Below are 22,643 nucleotides of genomic sequence, written 5' to 3'. Positions count from 1 at the left end.
ATTGTTTTTGTATAACACCCAGTGCTCCATAAAAATGAGTTTACTGAAGGATATATGCCTAATTTTTAAATGTTAGTTTTTTCTGGGTGAGTATTCATCTCTGATTACTTCCATATGATAAATTCCTGTAGTTGAATTATGGAATCAAAGGGGTGAGCATTTGTCATTGTTCTTAATAAATATTACCAAATTGCCCTCCAGAAAAGATGTACCTACTGACTGGCAGGGACTTAAAGCGCTTGTTTCTTGACATCCTTCCCAACCTTGGTGCGTGCATATATTGTGTATATGTGTGTGGTCTTTGTCAGTTTAATAATTTTTTTAAAGATTTATTTATTTGAGAGAGAGAGTGGGGGTGGGCAGAGGGAGAAGCAGACTCCCCGAGGAGCAGGGAACACGATGCAGGACTCAATCCCAGAACCCCAGAATCACAACCTGAGCTGAAGACAGATCCTTAACTAACTGAGCCACCCAGGTGCCCCTAGAGGATACATCTTTAACTCTTTTTTAACCTACTGATTTCCACTGCTTGCAATTTATTCATTTTTAAAAGAGGGATTATTTTAGCAAACAAGCCAGAGTGAAATAAGACTTCTAAATTATTCAACTTTGTGCTGTATTACTCATCACATTCTTGTATAATTATCCTCACACAAATAAATTCCAAATCTGTAAATATCATTCAGGTGGTTTTATGTGATAGCTGATAGTTGTGATGCATAAAACTTACCTTGCCCAAAAAACAAAGTATACAAAGCTCTTACAAGCAATGTAGGAAACTAGACAATAAATATTCTTTTTATTTCATTTATAGCTTAAAACATTTATTCATATAAAAAATGCAAAACAAAAATACTACTGTACATTTTATTATTTCCTCATCTGTAAGATATTGATGTGGATATTGGATTCACCCATAGATCCCTTTCTGATTTATAATTTCAAAATTTTGGAAACAGGTGATCTTATTCCGCCTCCCTTTTCCTATCTTTACTTCACTGACAACTTTCTGTCCCTTATTATCATTGATAATTGCTCATTCCCAATGTGTTTCTGGTATCCACACATTTCATCTTATTCTTTACTAGGCTGATACAGTCTTTAAGATAAGCATTTTCTTCAAGGAAGTCCACATACTAGTTTTCATTATCCAGGGCTTTGACAATCACAACAGCAGCAACTCTTGTCCCAGCCTCAATGCTGACTTCAGCATCAGAATATCATCCCCAGGCCAGAGCTGCAAGGAGAGAGTTAGAAATAGTCACCATAGACCAGATGGCAATATAGAGCAACAAGTAGCTAATTCTAGGAGAACTAAAGGAAAAAAACTTTTTAACTGTTTTGGATGTAAAGCTGTATTACTTTTCTTAGATTGTTTTTTAATTTCTGTGAATATTTTATTTCAGTTTTGCTTTTAAGCAATGACACTGTCAAAGATAAAATTAACATTGTTTCTGTTTAAACTTTTCCAGTGACTAAAATTACAAAACATGACTGTGGTCATAAAACCAGTAAGGGTTTTTAGAAATAGATTTTTTTTTTCTCCAAATAAAATTTCTAGTTCATGTATCTGAAATTTGAGGATTTTAGAAATACTGATCTTTAATTTAGGATATTCATGTGTATGAGACTTTTTTGTCTCTCAACACTATGTAATATATTAGGCTTTTGACTACTAGAGATTTATTTGCCAACCTATATGATAATGTTTTACATTTTTTTCTAAAACAGTTTCCAAAAACATTGAAAACTATGCTTGGAAATTTTTTTAAACAATTAATGGGTTTTTTTATTTGATTAAATTTCATTTATACCTCTTATTGAGCTACAAAAATTTTTTGTTTCTGAAGATGAGTAAGGTAACATTTGTTGAACAGAGAAAATTGTATGGTTTTGTTCTTATTCTTTTTAGCCCACTTTTTTTTTATTAACATATAATGTATTATTTGTTTCAGAGGTACAGGTCTATGATTCATCAGTCTTATACAATTTACAGCGCTCACCATAGCACATACCCTCCCCAGTGACCATCACCCAGATACCTCATCCCTCCCACCCCCCTCCACTCCAGCAACCCTCAGTTTGTTTCCTGAGATTGAGTCTCTTATGGTTTGTCTCCCTCTGGTCTCATGTATGGTTTTGTTCTGATGTTTTCTGTTAGTGTTTAGCTGCCATAGTTCAGTTTTCTTCAAACATTGATTAGTCTTGTATAGAAATTATTAATATGAAATTGATTTTTGGGGCCCCTGGATGGCTCAGTCGGTTAAGTGTCCAACTCTTGATTTCAGCTCAGGTCATGATCTCAGGGTTGTGAGATCGAGCCCTGTCTCAGCTCTGTGCTGGGCATAGAGCCTGCTTAAGATTCTCTCTCCTTCTTCCGCTGCCCTTCCCTGCCCCCACCCCCATCTCTCTCAAAAAAAAAAAAAAAATTATTTTTAAAATGATTAACTGGGTGGCTTAGTGGGTTAAGTGTCTGATTCTTGATTTGGCTCAGGTCATGATCTCAGGGTTGTGAGGTTGAGCCCCACGTCAGGCTCAGGCTCCATACTGGGCGTGGAGCCTGCTTGGAATTCTCTCTCTTCTCTCTCCCTCTGCCCCTCCCTCCCCGCCCCCCATCCCCATTCTTGCTCACTCTCAAAAAAATTAATTTGATTTAATGATTAACTCAGTTCAAGTCTTCATTTAGATAAAGAACAAAAGCTAGGTAGAGCATTAGTTTGTGACAAGGATCTCAGAAGTTGTTTTCTGAAGTACTCTTTCTTATGCCTTTAAGATTATGGAAAGGAAATTTTGTATGTCCTTTATCATTCTCCACACTTGAAGTTTTCCTTAATGTCTGGTAGTATGTGAATATCCTATGGTGCAGCAGTGGTAGATGATTCTTTGGGTGTTATGTGGTTGTAAAGACCAGACAAAAACATAAAGAATTGTCTCTGGGCTCATGAACTTTTGGATTATTTTGCTAGAAAAAAAATTTTCTTACATTATTTAATGACCTGTTCACTAGCAGGTTTATCTTAAGGTATTGCAGAGTTATAAAATTTAGTTGTACTTTTTAGAAAAATCTCATTTTTATACTACATGAGGATTTATCATGAGATGTTGATATAAATAGTCAAATTTCCAATTATTTTCACAAATATAAAAGTAATATGACTCTTAGGGCTTTATCATTACATAACATCTTTTCTGAATTTTTCTCCATGGCACAGATCTAGTAGTGCAATTCAGGGATTTCAGTGGAGAGCTGTAGTAAATAGAGAAACTAGTATAAAATTAATTTTAGTAAAATTTTATAATTTTAATGCATTCTTGCTCTAGATGTTTTTAAAAAATTATTCCCTCCTTTTATTTTGCGAAATACTTCATCATTTGTTAACATGACTTGGAACAAATATATAACTAGTTTTTCCTTTGGGATAAAGCATTTTTATAGATGTAAATCTGCCCCCAGTCATTCTTCAGAGAAAGTCATGGTTTAGACTTATTCCTACATGTACAAACTCAATTTTATTTGAAACAAAACTTAAAAGGTAAAATTTTGAGCTATGTTTTTTTTTTTTTACTCCAAATAATAGAATTCAGGAAGTACATTCAATTAGATTGAACCCTTGGTGCTTTTGTTTATTTAAAAAGTTTCTGGCCAACACAAATATCAGGGAATAATGAAATAGCTTTAATTTTACTTGGTTAAGATCATCTTAAAAGGTTTTTTACTTGCTCATCTAGAGAAAGAAAAAGAAAAAAATTCCTATTTTCTGTCTGGGCAAAGCAGCATTTTCTGTAGTGGAAGTCCATTTTGGAAACAGTAAAATGTTTTATGACCTAAAGAACGCAAAACTCTTGTAAAATAGTAATGTGTTATCTACATTTATTTAAATAATCAGATTTAATGTTGCCTTTGTTGTAAGAAGTCTCTAAGATACAAAATATACAGAACATCCTGTACAGTTCACAAATGAAATATCAGTTTAAAGTAGGCAGAATACCATCCCAGTAGGAATGCATTTTGAATAAACATAATAGTCACTTAGTAAATTTTCTGTACTTCATGTCTTATGTTCAAAATAATGGTAAAAACAGATTGAAATTTAACAATACTACTTCTTATCCCAAGGCATGTAAGCATGTCAAGAGGCAGTCTTCTGCCCACACCAGTGTTACATATTTCATGTTCAAAGTGGAATTTCTTCAGTAAGAAGACAATGCAGTATGTCACTGGAAATTTGGAATTTATCCTAGGCAAAACAAAAATGGTCAATAAAATTTATATGTATCCATTTCCCCATTTTTCAAAGATCACAAGTATCCTTTTGGCTTGGAAGAATATACATTAGAAATGAAAGACTCTTGAGTTTCTTTAATCTCATACATTTTCAAACTTTAAGTTACTCTGCTTCTAAAGAAACTCTTACTACCTGCAGAAAGGAAATAGGGAAAAAATGGGATTCTTATTTGATCAAAAGTTTGCAGTTGGTCATATTAAAAAGCAAACATCCAACAAAGTAAAAAGCCCAAACGTGTTTGTATTAAAACCTGGTTACACTTTCACATCAAAAGGACCTTTTGATTTAGAATTATATTTTTTCTTTGGAAACTTGAGTAGTGCCAGGGGTATTTATATCTACGACACCATTCACGGAATACTTAATTTTAGAATGTGTTTAATGGAAAAGTAAGCATACTTAACTGTGGGGAAAAAAATTCAGTTGTTTTGTTAATAGAGAAGAACTTTGGTTATTCTTCTAATATTTAACAAATACTTATCTTTTCCACAGAATCTACCTGTTACTCGTATTTTAGACAATCTCATGGAGATGAAGTCAAACCCTGTGAGTAGCATATGACGTGGTACTTATAAGTTCTTGAACATATCAAACTCAGTACATGAAAAGCAGTAAAATCTGAGTTCATTGTGGGCTTAATCACAGCAAACTACATGAGGGAAAGGAAAGAGTCCATGTTCTCAAAGAGCCTTTTTAGCCATTATCACAGATAATGAGAATTGGTTTTCTCAGCTGTATAACTATTCTGGCCAGCTCTCATCCAAATTAAATGTAGATTATATCCATATATAGTTAAATGTAAAATATATCCTAAGGAGCAAGTTTCTGTAAATGACAAAGAACTAGTGAGCATCAGCTGGTGTAGTATAGAGTACCAGACCAATTTAACTTTATGAAAATTAGGAGAGGAGTACATAGTGAAATTTTTAAGTGCATGTGTTCAGAGGGCACGAAAGTCTTGGGTTGAAAAGTAAATTGAGAGAGATATATTGTTGGATGAATAGACAAATGGGTAAATATTGTTAGCATTTACTGGGTTTCCAAGCTGTCTGTTTACAATTTAAGAAAGGAATGTGAAAATTATTGCAGTCCATTTCATAAAACAGTTCATCCTATTATTGTGGCAACTAGAAGGTGGTTATCACAAGAGTCTAGAATCAAGAAAGGCAGCATCAGAACCCTAGTTTGGATTGATCTGGATCTCTATAGATTTTGGCAGCAAGGCTTAAGATCCCATGCTAAGAAAGAACAGAATCTTCAGATAAATGTGTCACTTTTTGTAATTGTTAAAACATGATGATAATAACATTAAAGGAAATTAACAAAACATATTTAAAAATCTGCCCATGTGAAAACAAAGAGTGTAATAAAACATCCCCAAAGGGGACAATTACAATTATGAAAAGAATAAGAGAATGTTCTATAATGATAAGCTTAAAAAGATTGGATTCTCCAGTCTAGGAATTGATACAGAGAAAATGGTATACAATGTAGTGTAACAATAGACTTCCTTAAAACATCCTAGAATATAGGAAGAAGTAGCTCTTCTTGAAAAGTCTGAAAGCCTGAGAGAAGTATACATTTGTAACTAATTATCTTAGAGACTACTACTTCATAATAAGCTCTAAATTTGTGGAGGATATTATCCCAAACACTAATAAAGGTTAAAAATATAAATAAATGGGAGAATTTTAGACAGATGCCAAATACACAAGGGGTTAAGAAAGTTTGGGATATTTTGTTACTATCCCTAATTTTTAAGTTGAGATAATGAATAATGACAGTTATAAAGATGATAGCTAATGTTTATTACATACTTTTTATATGCCAGGAATCATTCAAAACATTTTCACATTTCATTTATTTTTTATTAGAAACTTCTATGAAAAATACCATTTTATTATGATCTTCATTTTATGGATGAAGAAACTGTGGCACAATAAAGTTAATTAATTTGCCCAAAGACACAAAGTTAATAAATGGCAGAGCTGGGCAGGCCACATTTTTCACCACTGTGCTGTATTGAAGAGGGCAAGAAACATGCTTTTCATGGAATCACAGAGCTTTAGAGTTTAAGGAAACATTAGAAGTAATTTGAATGTGGGGGAGAGGAAACCAAGAGATGTTAAATGACTTCTCCCAAGTCACACTATTTTTAGTAGCACAACTGGAACCAAAAATCTACTATTTCTATGTTTCTGTTTACTACTCATTCCAGCATACACATGCCTTCCACATGGATGGCTAAATTACGGTTCTTATTCTGATGTTTCTCCAGGTTATGTAAATTCATTTATTAGTTAACTGGTGACTTTAACTGTATAACGGAAGACACATTACTACAGACATATTTTTTTTTAAAGATTTTATTTATTTATTTAATTGACAGAGAGAGACAGCAAGAGAGGGAACACAAGCAGGGGGAGTGGGAGAGGGAGAAGCAGGCTTCCCACCGAGCAGGGAGCCCGATGGAGGGCTCGATCCCAGGACCCTGGGATCATGACCTGAGCTGAAGGCAGTCACTTAACCAACTGAGCCACCCAGGCACCCCACTACAGACATATTTAACTAATTAGAAATAGTAAATTTTTTCTGCTTTGAAAGCATTTTTTTAGTCCATCTGCTAGATGAGGCAGCTACCTTCACTTTCTCTTATCCTTTTCCTGTTTCCAGATAGACAACTTGATTTGGAGGCATTAAAGAGAGACTAGCAAAGTACTAAAGAGCTTAGCAAAGTGGACTAAGTTAGACCTGGCTAGTAATCTTGAATGCATCTTAGCTCAAAGGCTTGAAAATGCTATAAACTAATTCTAGATGCATTCTTATCACTTATTTAAGTGTTCTCCTTTGATTTGTCTTGACTGGATAAATTGAAAGAAGGGAATTAAAAAAATATCAGATAGGTTTCATCTTGTAAATCTGGTTAGTAATGGTTTCCCGAAGCAAAGTGTTGAAGGATTATGATGCTACTTGTGAGTGCACTGAGAGTTTTGTAATTGGTTAAGCACTGTCCACCACTGGGTACAGGACTAGGTGGTGGCAACCAATGCATAGTTTGTCATTGATCAGGTTTGCATAGGGCCATCCATTCTCCAGCGAACAACAGATTCCTTTGGCTGACTGTGCTGTGGAAGGAGAGGGAGGCAGAGGTTAGGGAGTGATTACACTGCAAGCAGTAAAACAGTACTTTCCAGCTCCTTTATTATCAAGAAGCTAGTTTCCAGCTTATAGAGTCCACAACCCCTTATCCACAACTTCTGAAATCTACAGAGTTCTGAAAACTGAAGGATTTTGTATAACCCAACTCCCGTAACTGGGAATGTTATATGCATGATATCATCCAACTAAAAATTTTTTAATTCAAGGGGCACCTGGGTGGCTCAGTTGTTGAGCGTCTGCCTTCGGCTCAGGTCATGATCCCTGGGTCCTGGGATCGAGCCCCGCATCGGGCTCCCTGCTCCGCGGGAAGCCTGCTTCTCCCTCTGCCACTCCCCCTGCTTGTGTTCCCTCTCTCGCTGTCTCTGTCTCTGTCAAATAAATAAAATCTTCAAAAAAAAATTTTTTTAATTCAAAATTCCAGAATACACCAAACTCTAAATGTTTCAAATAGAGATTATAAACCTGTATTAGGTTATTCTGTATATTCAGTAAAATCATGGACATATAATAAAATTCTAAAACAGAAACAAAATAAAAATAATTATATTGGTTTATAAAATGGGTATATTTTCAAGACAGTATAGTATAGTATAGTGGTTAAGAGCTTGGGCATTGAAACTAGACTACTTGGGTTCAAATCCTGGACTTCCTGTACTTACTAGTTATGTGACCTTAGGAAAGTTACATAACTTCTCTGTACCCCAGTTTGCCCATCTGAAAAAATCGAGGTAACAGTAACTACCTCACAGATGTTATGGGGATTTAAGTGAGTAATTTCATCTAAAGCATTTAGAATAATGTTTAACATGTAGTAAGTGCACTGTTAGTAGTAGTGGTGGTGGTGACACAGATTTATTTAATTAACCTACCAGATTAATAGCTTAAGTAATTAAAATACTCAAAGCCAAATGGTAACTTTCTGAAGAGAAACCAAGTTCTGGTTTGTTTTTTTTTTTAATAGGAAACTGATGATTATAGATATTTTGATCCCAAAATGCTGCGGGGCAATGACAGGTAAGCAGCTCTTGACTTGTGTAATTTGTTTGTAGGTCTTTCCACCCTGCTAAGAATGGAAGTAACTTAATTTTTTATTATAAATCAGTAAGTGCTTATTAAAAATTCAAACTATATAGAAAAGTGGTAAGTAAACAATATGTATAATCTTATTACCTGCAGATAATCATTGCTAATTTTACTTGACGTTTTGGTTCTTTTCCTTTCAAGTATATATACTCACACACCAAAAAAATACATTAGGTGTTTTTTGTTTTTTATGACGAGATGACAGTATTATAGACTGTATGGGGGAGGGGAATTTGGATAATGTGTTTTTAAATGCATATTCTTATTGAACCAAAGCAAAGACAGGAACGTTATGTTGGATACCAGTTGTTTTTATTTAACTGGTCCATAAAGCCAACCCCTGTAGATTGTTGTAAATACTTTATGGCAATGAAACATTCTACAGATAATTTCTCTATCTTATAACAAACATGGTGTGGTAAGGTACTTGTTTGCTTCATAATGGGTATCATTTTTCAAGATTTACTTCATGGTAGTATGAAAAATAGCCTACAAGACATAAAGAAAGAACAGGCAGAATTGGGAGGGGAAGAACCTTCATGGAATGATCTTCTTTCTCACCTAAACTTGAGTGAAGCTGGTTTCTTGCCTACATCTTACTATGTTTGGGATCTTTAGAATGTTGTCTCTGCTTTATCCTAAGCTTTTACATCTTTGTCGATAGAATAGATAATCTAGTCACTAGATAGTTGATTGTTAGATTGTTCTGGTTTTTTTTTTTTTAAGATTTTATTTATTTATTTGGCAGAGGGAACACATGCAGAGGGAGTGGAAGAGGGAGAATCAGGCTTCCCGCCGAGCAGGGAGCCCGATGCGGGGCTCGATCCCAGGACCCTGGGATCATGACCTGAGCCGAAGGCAGACGCTTAATGACTGAACCACTCAGGCACCCCTGTTAGATTGTTTTAGATCATTAGATTAGATCGTAACTTAAAAGGTTATTTTCTTTTCTTAACTTACCAGAAATACTGCTAAAGTTGCAGAAGAAGCTGCTAAGAGCAGCTGGCAAAGGAGCATTTGACAAAGAATAAATTCTAGAAGGGAGAGAATGAGGAGTGACAACTAATGAGTATGGGGCTTTTGAGGATGGTAAAAAATGTTCTGAAGTTAGACAGTGGTGACAGTTGTACAGCTCTGTAAATATACTAAAAACCACTGGTGTGTACACTTTAAAACATTGAACTTAACTCTTTTCCTGTCTTGATATTCTCTGGCTTACATTTTATCCTTGGATTTGCATATGGCTAACAAGTAGACACATTTTGCTTCGTAGAAACTTCTCCTTTGCCTTCTCCTGAGCTATTTCATCACAGTTAATCTTGGTTATTAATAACTAGTAATACTGTGCTATTTAAATCTCTCCTGATTCTATGTGTACTCTTAGAGGAACTTAAAGCACTCTGGAAAGAAGTTAATCACAGATGAGGTGTTTCAGTCGGGTGGGCTTCTGGCCCTTTCTATGGAATATTCATTCAGACAGGCCATAGAAATAAGGTAAAGATGATAAAGGTGTGGAATTGACCTTTCAGTAATTAAGGGTGGTATAATAGCACTCTCCTCTTCGTTGAAATTTTTAAAAAATTGCTTGTGAGGGGGCGTCTGGGTGGCTCAGTCGTTAAGCATCTGCCTTCGGCTCAGGTCATGATCCCAGGGATCGAACCCCGCATCAGGCTCCCTGCTCCTCCCTCTCCCGCTGTCTCTCTCTCTGTCAAATAAAAAAATGCTTGTGAGGAAAACCTAAGTTCTCTTTGTACAGCCTGTTTTATCACTGAAACAAATATATGTCTGACTCACAAAGGCTTTGAAAAATATCTTTATTAAAAGACCTCTTAGACACAAAATAAGTATTTTTAAAATACATTATAAGTATATAAATATGTGGCTAATATATGTAATAATATATAATGGTATATAGAAATACAAAGAAATAAGCTACAGCAAAATGCAGATTCCTCCTCCCAGCCCCCATTTCCTCCTGTTATTTCCCATACATGTGTTTACATAGTTTTTACACAAATGTGGATACTGACAAACTGCAACATTATGTTGCATATAGTAAACTTTTATATAATTTACCACTAAAATATGTGTTTTATCAACTTACCTTATACCCACATTTTATTCCTTCTGAGAACTGCTGCTCAGTGTTTCCTTCTCCCTTTCAGTTTTCTCTTAGGTTTTATTTTGAAGCTAACAGATTGCCCTACTCCCTTTTAGATGCTGATAAATGTACCTCATATTCTCTGCCTTCCCAATTCACTATTTGGGTACACAAAACTAAAGGACCCAGCCTCAAAGAAAGTGAAGGAGGAAGAATTGCAAATACATATCTAATTGTGTGTACATGTGTGTGTTCCCCATACCTCTTTTATCCATAGTGAAAGCATTGTGTGAAGTTTTCACTATCGTTTTTCTTTGTTGTAGCTCAGTTCCAAGGAACAAAAATCCATTCCAGGAGGTGAGTTATATATAAAAATTCTGTCTCTAAAATGGAAGGAAGATGACCAAGCAGTCTTGAAGAATTGTCTTCATCTTAAACATGGCTTTATTACAGTTACTGTATGGTAGTTTTGATAAATCCAATTCTGTGTAACCATTATTAGTAACCATATTTTCCTGATTTGTAAAACTACTTAGAATAGCTAAAAATAACTGACAGTCAGTGGACACTTGGGCTGTTTCTGTAGTTTGGTCATGGTAGACAATGCTGCTATAAACATTGGTATGCATGTATCCCTTTGCATTAGTATTTTTGTCTCCTTTGGGTAAATACCTAGTAGTACAGTTGCTGGATTGAGAAGTAGTTCTTTTAACTTTTTGAGGAAACTCGATACTATTTCCACAGTGGCTGCACCAGCTTGCATTCCCACCAACAGTGTAAGAGGGTTCACCTTTCTCCGCATCCTCCCCAACACCTGTTGTTTTTTGTGTTGTTGATTTTAGCCATTCTGACAGGTGTGAGGTGGTATCTCATGGTGGTTTTGATTTGTATTTCCCTGATGATGAGTGATGTTGATTGAGCATCTTTTCATGTAAAGTGTCCATCGACTGATAAATGGATACAGAAGATGTGGTATATATACAATGGAATATTACTCAGCCATAAAAAGAACAAAGTCTTGCCATTTGCAACAACATGGATGGAGCTAGAGTGTATTATGCTAAACGAAATAAGTCAGAGAAAGACAAATACCATATGATTTCATTCATATGTGGAATTTTAACAAACAAAACAAATGAGCATAGGGAAAAAAGATAAATCAAGAAACAAACTCTTAGCTATAGAGAACAAGCTGATGGTTACAAGGGGAGGTGGGTGGGGGGACTGGGATTAAGGCGTGCACTTGCTGTGATGAGCACTGGGTGTTGTATGGAAATGTTACTATATTGTACACTTGAAACTAATATTACACTGTATAGTAACTAACTGGAATTAAATTTTTTTTAAAAAAGGGACACAAAATTAGGTAATTCACGAAAAAGAAGTTTAAGACTGCAGTAAAAGTTTTATATGTGTGGAACTTGTTTCTAAAGTTGGCTTCCAAGCTTTTGTGAAGATATGACTGTGTTTTCCTTTGAGATACAAAAAGCTTCTCAATAAAAATAAGAACTGTTTTGGAAATTATGTAAATGCCAAGTTTTGTTTTTCCTACCTACAATAAACTCTAATTTTAAAAAGCCTTTTGGAGGAAGCCCTTTAGATTTATTTGCTATTACTTAACTGAAGAATGAGGTTTATTTTCCTCTACACACTTTTTAGAAACAAATTTCTTTTAATTGAAGTAGCATGAGGTGCTTAGGATATGACCTTTTGCTAGCTTGTATATTTTTTTTATGTAAGTTGTAGAATATGCTTCAAACTAAAAACCACATTGCTTAAAAGCTAAAATACTATTTCTTTCAACTTACCTATTTTTTTTTCTGTTTGCATTTTTAGGCAATTGTTTTTGTGGTGGGAGGAGGCAACTACATTGAATACCAAAATCTTGTTGACTATATAAAGGTACATGTTGGCCTCTTTATTCTTTAATCATTTGATGTTTCACAGTTGTTCTGTGTCTTTAGCATACTAGCATTCTCTGGTGGTTCTGATTCTTACATAGCCCTCTTCTGGAGGTAGTTTAAAAGTCCTCATAAAGGGGAAATGCCCATATGCTCATTGTTTTCCAATTCCTGTCACATTTTTTAGCCTAAAATTGTAGTTAATCTGGAAAATAATGTATCTTATTCATGTAATGTACTTGGAAGCTATCTATCTTAATTTGACTTTAAATGTTCATAAACTACAGGGTGCCCAGGTGGCTCAGTCAGTTAAGCATCCGACTCTTGATTTCAGCTCAGGTCATGATCTCACGGTGGTGGTGTCCGGCTCAAGATTATCTCTCTCTTCCTCTCCCTCTGCCCCTCCCCCTGCTCCCTGTAAAAGTAAAATAAATGCTCAGAGACCTCAAATAAGCTCCTCTTCCAAAAAGTCTCCCTTGGTGAAATGATTTACCAAACCCATTTACCTGAATAATAAGTACTTGTTTCCCATCCTGTTAACTTAAATCAGCAACATACTTCTAACACACTTGGAATGTCTGCTTTTTCAGCAAACAGGAGGTAGCAAATTAGAAGTAGAGTGCTACTCAAAGCTCCCAGCAGCAGGGAGTGACAGACAACTATGCAAAAGAATATGAAGGAAAGGGTATAACTTGAAGAGCAAAACATCATTTAAAATACAGGGGCAACAGAATTATCAGTTGTTGGAATGACATTTTGTAATCTTGATTATTCACTTTAAATAATGATCATTCCTTATGTCCTATGTTATGTAAGGCTTTAAAAAGGTCAAGATTTGGTACATCAGGAGATAAAGAAAAGACAAATGTCATGGAGATTCAAAACTATCAGACACAACTCCTGGGATCCTATTTCAGTTACATAGGACATACCTCATCTTCATAGTGTGAACCACCAAGATCTGTGTAAGATGCCATGATCTCCAGGGAACATCCATCTTGTACAAGGAGGTGTCTTTTATATCCCTCTTTGGTCATATAGCAGGAACCAGGTGCACACCATCAATCTGTACAATCTCTATACAGAGTGCTGACAAGCTACTGAAAGTTGTCCCCTGGTCTATCTGTGACCCTGTGACTATTAATCACTAGTTGATCTATTTCATTCAGGTGTGGTGGCATGGAGTCAACAATATGACTGTTCCAGTTGGTCCCAGGGATAAACACAGGGCTGCAACAGACCAGATGAAATTAATCGTGTACTTATACATTCCACACACCCCCAGTCTTGTTTAAGCTTTCTTAATTACACTCACCAGCATTCTGTTTTCCTGCATTTTTAAAAATATTTGTAGAAAAGAAAAACCAGAAGAATAAACACCAAAATACTAATCATTTGTGGAGTGAAGTGGCTGAAATACAGGCATAATTTTGGAGAAACATTACAGTAGAACATTTGGTAGATTGCAAACTTATTTTTAATCATGTATAAGCTTTGACAACTTACCTTTTTCTACTACAGAAATTTTAATTTTGTGAAATGTATTAAGTTGATTCTTTAGTTTTTTCTCTGATCAGTCACTTTGATCAGAAGAACATCAGACTATCAGTGATAGGTATGTGGTTTCAGTTTACTAAATACTTTTTTTTCCTTGATTATTATCCTCCACCCACAAAAATATGGCGTATAGGTAGTAGAGCACATGGTACTATGACTAGTCAGGCATGCAGCAGATATTTTAATTTCCTGTATCCAGGCACCTTTCTTAACAGATCATCACTTAGGTTAACAGTTCCACAGTGGTCTTCGGCTCTGTTGTTGAACAAATTATTTTGTATATATTTTAGTGGCAATAGTGTCCTAATTTTGCTTCCCCAGAGGGATCTTAGAAAATATGTAAAACCTGTAAAAGAAAAAGAAGGATTAGAATTATTCTGTCTATCCCCTAGATGTTATGAAAATCATCAGGACATACAATATGGGTAATTGCAGATTTAATCTTTCTTTAAACTACTGGAACCCATCTTGGACCTTCAGCTTCAAATGAAGGAGGCAGTTTCTTCTTTGGAGAAATGTCTTTTCAGATCCTTTGCCCATTTTTAAAAATGAGTTATTTTGCCTTTTTATTATTGAGTTTTAAGAGTACCTTATATAATCTAGAAACAAGCCCCTTATTAGATATGTGATTTGCAAATATTTTCTCCCATTCTTTAGGTTGTCTTTGCACTTTCTAGATGGTGTTTTTTAAAGTACAAGAGTTCTTTTTATTTTGTTGAAGTCCAATTTGTTTTCTTTTGTTGGTCATGCTTTTGGTGTCATATCTAGGAATCCTTTGCCAAATTCAAGGTCATGAAGATTGATCCCTATGTTTTCTTCTAAAAGAAAAGAAAAACAATTTTTACTCTTAAATGTAGGTCTTTGATCCATTTTGAGTTAATTTTGCATATAGTGTGAATTCGGCAAGAATAAGAAATAAAAGGCATCCAAATTGGAAAGAAAAGTAAAACTCATGTCACTATTAGCAGATGACATATAGAGAAAACCCTTAAGACTATTCAAAAACTGTCAGAACTAACAAACTCAGTTAAGTTGCAGGATACAAAAATCAGTACCCAAAAATCTGTTGCATTTCTATACACAAACTATCAGAGAGATAAATCAAGAAAACCATTTACAATCACATTTTAAAAAATTAAATACCTAGGAATAAATTTAATGATGGAGCTGAAAGACCTGTTTATTGAAAACTATAAGCCATTGATGAAAGAAATTGAAGACACAAAGAGATATTCTGTGTTCATGGATTGAAAAAATCAATATTGTTGAAATGTCCATACTCCTCAAAGCAATCCACAGGTTCATTGTAATCCCTGTCAAAATACCAATGGCATTTTCTCACAGAAATAGAACAAACCTAAATTTGTAGGGAGCCACAAAAGACCGTTAATAGTCAAATAGCTTGAGAAAGAAGAACAAAGCTGCAGGTATCACATGTTCTAATTTCAAACTGTATTACAAAGCTATGGTAATTAAAACAGTATGGTACTGGCATAAAAACAATCACAGAGATCAGTGAAAGAACTGAGAGCCCAGAAATAAACCCATATAATATATGATATGTTAATTTACAACAAAGATGTCAGGAATGTAAATGGGGAAAAGACAGTCTCTTCCATAAATAGTGCTAGGAAAACTAGACAGCCACGTGCAAAAGAATAAAATAAAATTGATCTCTATTTTACACTATACACAAAAATTAGCTCAAAATGGATTAAGGGATTGAACATAAGACCTGAAATCATAAAACTCCTAGAAGAAAACAAGCAGTCAATTCCTTGACTGACATGGGTCTTGGCAGTGATTTTTTAATCTGACACCAAAAGCCAAAGCAACAAAAGCAAAAATAAATGAGACTACATCATAGTAAAAAGTTTCTCCACAGCAATGGAAACCATCGACAAAAGGAAAAGGCAGCCTACTGAGTGGGAAATGTATTTGCAAATAGTGTATCCAACAAGGGGTTAATATCCAGAATATACAAAGAACTTACACAACTCAACACCAGAAAATAATCCAATTAAAAATGGGCAAAGGACCTGAAGAGACATTTTTTCCAAAGAAGACATACAGATAGCCAATAGACACATGAAAAGATGCTTAACATCATTAATCATCAGGGAAATGAAAGTCAAAACCACATGGAGAAAGCCTGATTTTGTTTACATGATCAGAGAGGTATAAAAGACCCCTCCCCTTGGACAAGACTGGGACTCCCCTGCAACCAGGAACTTGGTGGTTCACAACTGAAAATAAAATGTGCCCTGTGCTACTGAGGTGGGATCCTGGGAGCTGTGCCTAGAATATCTGGACCCTTCTAAAGTTTCCCTATGCTTTCTTTATTCTTCTTTGCTGTGATCTCTACCTTTTTTAATGTCTTGTGTAGGTATATCCTGTGGAGCCTCAAGAATCCCACTTATATGACAAATCCTATGTAGTTGTTGCACATAACATCTCATTTTGAAAAAAATGAGAGTGAGATGTGACTGTTTTATTTGTTCTCAGAGATGGCCAGCTAGGACATTTATTCAGCCAACCATGTTTAATGCAGCTGAGACATCACAGAAAAATGTTCTCCTTTTGTATTACAAAGCCATAATCCTATTTCTTGATGAATTACTGTATTTGCTTTGTTATAAACTTTTTACATTAAAGAAGAAATGAATTTTCCTTTAAGTATACAATACATATAATAATTTCAGCATTAAGGACTTACCAAATTCCGCAACAGTTTTGACTGCTGTAATTGGGTTATAGCATTCTGCCAAAATTAGGAATGAAATTCATAAGGAGTTACAAAATGGAATATATTAATATAGAAATACTGTATGACACAAATGGGACTGCAGTGACAATCCATGCTACTTGTACCATATCTTGCTGTCAGCATAACAAAACCCTAGGCATATTTTCTTCAAGTAATACAGATCCTACATTGGAAGAATGCTGGCCTAGGACTTTATAGACGATTGTTCCTGTGAAATGTGGCGGTCATCAGATTCCTTCTATTTTCAGTATAAATGGCACCAACAGGGTACATTAATACATTTTTTAAAAATTTATTATGCCCATTTCACCACTTTTTTCCATGCAGTTTTAGGATCAACATGTGTACACCAAAATTCAACAACCACCCCTCCCCCCAAAAAAACCTTTAAGAATAATAAAGTCTTATTGGACTTGATCAGTCTTCTTGGGAATATTGAAAATATTACTTGTTACTTACTTATATGAGTTCTTTCTCATTTTTACAGGGGAAACAAGGCAAACACATTTTATATGGCTGCAGTGAACTTTTTAATGCTACACAGTTCATAAAACAGGTAAAGTGTACCTTGTTAGTTTCTCTTAACATACCATAACTTGCTGTTGATGTTTTTCAAAAGAGAGCAAGAGAATCATATTCATTTGAATCAGCTGAAGCCAAAAGCCATAGAGTTATAAAAATACAAGGTTTTGCCATGAACAACTATACAGAAAACTCTGATACATAACATTATTTCTGTTATCCCAAATCTATGAAAAGATAAATTCAGAGAATTTAAACTTGGAGTAGTGTACTCAGGCAAAATTCAGTTCCCCATTTCCTTATATACTGTCCACATTTCTGACTTTGCCAAATATAAATTGGGCTAAGAAATTAAGGTAACTTTCTGGAAGCTTAATTCCTGGGGATGCTCAGTAGTCTAACCAGTAATGTTCACTCACCTTTGCCTTGGCTGCCATAAAAATCATAACAGTACCCTGTACTCATTTTTAGTAGCTATTCCTAGCATCATTTTCCAGCACAACTTTCTTATCCCCATTATGTGGTTCTTGTATTTTTAACCGTAATGTAGTTGCCCACTGATAGGAGGATACAGAAAAGTTCAAGAAGATACAGTGAACACATGTATACTCCTCATTAACATTTTACTGTACTTGCTTTATAAGATACCTACTCATTTATCCATTCTTCATTCTATTGATTGCTACAACTTCATTAATTTCAAAGTAAATTGTAGGTATCCGTGCACTTCCCCCTTAATACTTCATTGCCTAGGAGTTTTAGTTTTTGAGGGGGTTTTTGTTTTGTACCCTTTGGAGGTAAAATAACAGTGAAATATATAGATCTTAAGTGTATATTCCTGGGTGTTGTCAGATGTGTTCACCTGAATAATTCAACCCAAACTCCTATTCAAGATATAGAACCCTCATACCGCACAGTTCCCTTATAATCTTGCCCGGTCAATCCTTGCCCTTAGTCATTCCCTGCCCCAAAACATGGTTTTGATATTTTTCCACCACAGATTATATAATGTTCTAGAATAGGCAAAACGGAATATTTTTTTCTTGGGTTAACTAGAGGATTCTCAATTTAGTTAATATTTTTAATGAACCAGATGTTTATGCTAATTTCTCTATTCTTTGGTTTATTATTTCCTTTGTTTTGATTACTTGGGGATATTAAGTTCATTAGTTTTTTTTATTTAAAATCAATTAACATATAGTGTATTATTAGTTTCAGAAGTAGAATCTAGTGGTTCCTCAGTTGCATATAACACCCAGTGCTCCTTACATCAAGTGCTTAATGCTCATCACCCAGTTAATCCATCCCCCCCACCCATCTCCCCTCCAGCAACCCTGTTTCTTTCCTATAGTTAAGAGTCTCATGGTTTGTCTCCCTCTCTGATTTCATCTTATTTTTCCTTTCCTTCCCCTGTGTTCATCTGTTTTGTTTCCTAAATTCCACATAAACATTTAAGGCCATAAAAATCAAAATTCTTACCCAACACTGCTTTAGCTGCATTTCGCAAATGTTAATATATTTTCATCACCATGTTTTATAGTTTTAATATACTTGGTGGTTTTCTCTTTTTTAGCCCATGTATAATTTAGAGATTTGTTGTGGTTTTCAAGTATTTGTGGGTTTTCTAAGTATCTTATTATTGATTTATAATTTAATTACCGTGTGGTCATAGAACATTATGCGTATGATTTACTGTTTCAAAATTTATGTAAATCTCTTTAATGGCCCAACATATGGTCTCTTACTGAGCATTCCATGTGCACTTTAAAAAAATGTGCATTATGCAGCAGTTGAGGGAAAGGTTCTATAAATTTCAGTTTGGTCATGGTAGTTGACAGCACTACTTAAATCTTCTATGTCTTTATTGATTTTTTTTTATGGTTTTTTTGGTCTAGTTCTATCGGGTACTAAAAGACTAGTAATAAAATCTCCAAATATGTTTGTGCAATTGTTTCTTTTTCCCTTCAGTTCTGTCAGGCTCTCTTTTTAGTTCTGTCCATGTCAGCTTATTTTTAAGCTCTGTTTTTACGTACATACAGGTTTATGATAGCTGTGTCTTCCTTATGAGTGGACCCTTTTATTCAGTATTCCTCTACTTACCTGGTAATCCTCTTTATCTTGAAGTCTACTTTATCTGGTATTAAATTAGTCACTCCAGTCTTATCCTTATGGTTTGCAGGTTATAACTTTTCCATCTGATTGCTTCAGCTTGCCTATGAATTTATATTTAAGGTGTTTATCTTGTAGATGGCATATAATTGGATTTTTTTAAGCCATTCTGACAATCTATGCCTTTAAATTGGTTCTGTTGGTTTTGTTTTTTTTTTTAAAGATTTTATTTATTTGAGAGAGAGAATGAGATAGAGACAGAGAGAGCATGAGAGGGGGGAGCGTCAGAGGGAGAAGCAGACTTCCTGCTGAGCAGGGAGCCCAATGCGGGACTCGATCCCGGGACTCCAGGATCATGACCTGAGCTGAAGGCAGTCGCTTAACCAACTGAGCCACTCAGGCGCCCGGTTCTATTGGTCTTTTAACGTCTAATGTAATTATTGATATGATTTGATTTATATCCACCATTTTACTGATTAGTTTGAAATAGTTTGGCCATCCTCTTTTCCTCCTTTCCTACCTTCCTTTATATAATTTGAGCACTTTTCTATTTTAGCTGTATCTGTTAATTTAACAGTTGCTGTAGAGATCACAATATATACATCTTTAACTGTTCATAGAGTTAATATTGTGCCACTTGCATTAAATATAGGAACCTTCCAACCATATAGACCAGTTCCCTCAGCAATTATTCTGTGATTGTCATATATTTTACATCTACATATTATTAACCTCACAAGACAGTGAACAGTGTTATCGTTTCTACTTCAGTCATCATAAAGAAATCCTTTGCATTTACACAGATATGATTTCCAGTGTTCTTCATCCCTACCACCTCTAGAAGATTTTAATTTCCATCTCTTGACTGCAAAACTTCTTTTAGCATTTATTATAGCTCTGGTATGCTAGCAGTGATTCTCTTAATTCTTTTATATGAAAGTATATTTCACCTTTATTCTTAAATAATTTTGCTGGATATAGAATTCTGGATTGACAGTTTTTCAAAACTTTAAAAATGTTATTCCACAATCTTATACCCTCCATTGTTTCTGATAGGAAGGCAGCAGTATTCAGAGCAATATAATTTTACATGTAATATGTAATTTTTCTCTGGCTGCTTTCATGATTTCCTCATTATCTTTGGTTTTCACCAGTTAGGATGTATTTATGTGTGACTTCTTGCATATTTTTCTTATTTGGGGATCACTGAGCTTCTTGCATCATCTATTAGTTTATACCTTCACCAGATTTAGGGAATTTTCAGCTCTTCTTTCTTCAAACATTTTTATGCCCAGTTTTCTCCTCTCCTTTTGGGACTCCATTCACCTATTGTATATGTTCAACATTTTATATTATGCCATACATCTCTGAGGATTCTGTTTGGGGTTAAGATTTTTTTAATTTTATTTTTTTTAAGTTTACTTATTTAAGTAATCTCTACACCCAGTGTGGGGCTTGAACTCACAACCCCAAGATCAAGAGAGTAGCATGCTCTTCCAACTCAGCCAACCAGGTGCCCCTGATTCTGTTCTTGAGAGTGTATAATTTAAGTTGTACTGTCTTCAGATTCATTCTTTATCTCCTTTCTGCTTTTTTGAGCAATGGTGTATGTATTTACCAGTCCTTGAATATTCGTTTGGGTCGTCTTTTTTTTTTAATAGACTTTGTATTTCTCTGCTGGGATTTTTCTATCTTTTCACTGTGAACATACTCTCCATTATTTCACTGAGGATAGTTGTCATAAGCTGCTTTTAAACCCTTGTCTTTTAATTGCAACACAGATCATACATTTCACTGTCTAGATGTCTCCACTGTCTTTCCCCCATTTTCCTGTTCCTTCATATATTAATTTTAGATTGTACCCTTAACATTGTGAATGTTTTTTTGGAAACTGAATTCTGTTTTTCTGGAGAGGTGATTTGGGCCTTTAGCAGGCAATAAACTTGGTTAGACTCAAATGTCAAACTCTGTCTCTTGGGCAGCAGCTCACATCTTGCTTCTTTTGTGCATGGTTCAGGGTTTCACCATAGATTTAGGAAAAGTTTGTACACAGAATTTAGAGCTCCCTCACTCTGTCTCGTTTATTTCCTCTTACCTTCATACTCTGGTTCTTTAGGCTGAGAGTCACAGAACCAGGGAACTCAGCCAGTGCTTGTCTCTCCTTCCCAGTGTCCGTTCTCTTCCCAGTGTCCGTTCTCTTCCCAAAACCACCAGCTTTCAGTTGCTCTCCATTTCCTTCCAGTAGTTGGTTTTTGTATTTTGTTTCAAGTTTTAATTGCTATCCCTAGGAGAGTTCGGCCAGTAGTTTACCTAGCCTTCCAGAACTGGAAACTTTTTTTTCTTTTTAATGATGTATTTATTAAATATCAAATTAAAATATGTGGCGAAGTAAACTGTCAGCAGTAAAGCTGCACGTGAAATTTTTCTTTACATTTTCATACTGTGTTAATATTGACTATTCTGAGTTTTTGTTGTCCATTAGTTGAATTTCTACCTATATTGATACATTTTTTTTTTTAAACATGACAGCCTTTATTACTCTTCAGGTAATAATTATTTTAGGTACAAATGCAATAAATGAAATGAGAAGCTTAGATTTTACCATGATTAAAGCATACGTTTTTAAGGTGTTTACAAATGCTTGAATACATAAATTTCTTTTGTGATTAAAATAAAGTTATTCTTATGTTTTGTTTTAGCTGTCACAACTTGGACAGAAATAACACAGAAGAACTTTAATATGAGTCTACTCAGATAAATGTAAAAAGAAAAGTCAAAAGAGCCAGATGTTTTCTTCTTCGTATCAGTGTCCTAACAGTGAAACTTAGAGTTAATTTTTAAGGAAATTCTATACTTAATATAATGTGTACTAGTTAAAAGAATAAAGTATTTCAGAAATAAATTTTTAAAATTGTACATTCTCTCTCCTGTTATATTTGACAAATGAGAAAGTGCTTAGGAAGGAAAGAAAACCCTGCCTGAATATAATATTAAAATATTAATATGAAAACTCATTTGTTACGATTGAAGCCAGTGAAAATTTAAGAAAAATGCAAATGTTGCTTGACTGGTTCATGAATCTCCTACTATAATGCTTTTTTTTTTTTTTTGTATGCATTTTAATTGTAAAATTACCTTCCCATGTTTTCCTGGTCCCC

The 22,643-nt window shown here is 34.7% G+C and overlaps 1 protein-coding gene across 1 annotated transcript in view; it reads left to right on the top strand.

Moving 5' to 3' along the window:
- SCFD1 (sec1 family domain containing 1) overlaps positions 1-22,387 on the top strand; it is an 86,889-nt gene extending 64,502 nt beyond the window's left edge. The window contains exons 17-22 of the mRNA XM_081831831.1: positions 4,779-4,832; positions 8,407-8,459; positions 10,953-10,986; positions 12,466-12,531; positions 17,342-17,410; positions 22,185-22,387. Coding sequence (XP_081687957.1) covers positions 4,779-4,832; positions 8,407-8,459; positions 10,953-10,986; positions 12,466-12,531; positions 17,342-17,410; positions 22,185-22,208 — 300 coding nt within the window. The 3' untranslated portion in view covers positions 22,209-22,387. The remainder of the gene's footprint in view (positions 1-4,778; positions 4,833-8,406; positions 8,460-10,952; positions 10,987-12,465; positions 12,532-17,341; positions 17,411-22,184) is intronic.
- The last annotated feature ends 256 nt before the right edge of the window (positions 22,388-22,643 follow it).

Source organism: Leptonychotes weddellii, chromosome 9, assembly GCF_054177405.1.
Source record: "Leptonychotes weddellii isolate Sample4059 chromosome 9, ASM5417740v2, whole genome shotgun sequence".
NCBI classification, from domain to species: Eukaryota; Metazoa; Chordata; class Mammalia; order Carnivora; family Phocidae; genus Leptonychotes; species Leptonychotes weddellii.
The sequence above is the reverse complement of the archived record's forward strand: the minus strand, read 5'-3'. Positions and strand labels throughout refer to the sequence as shown.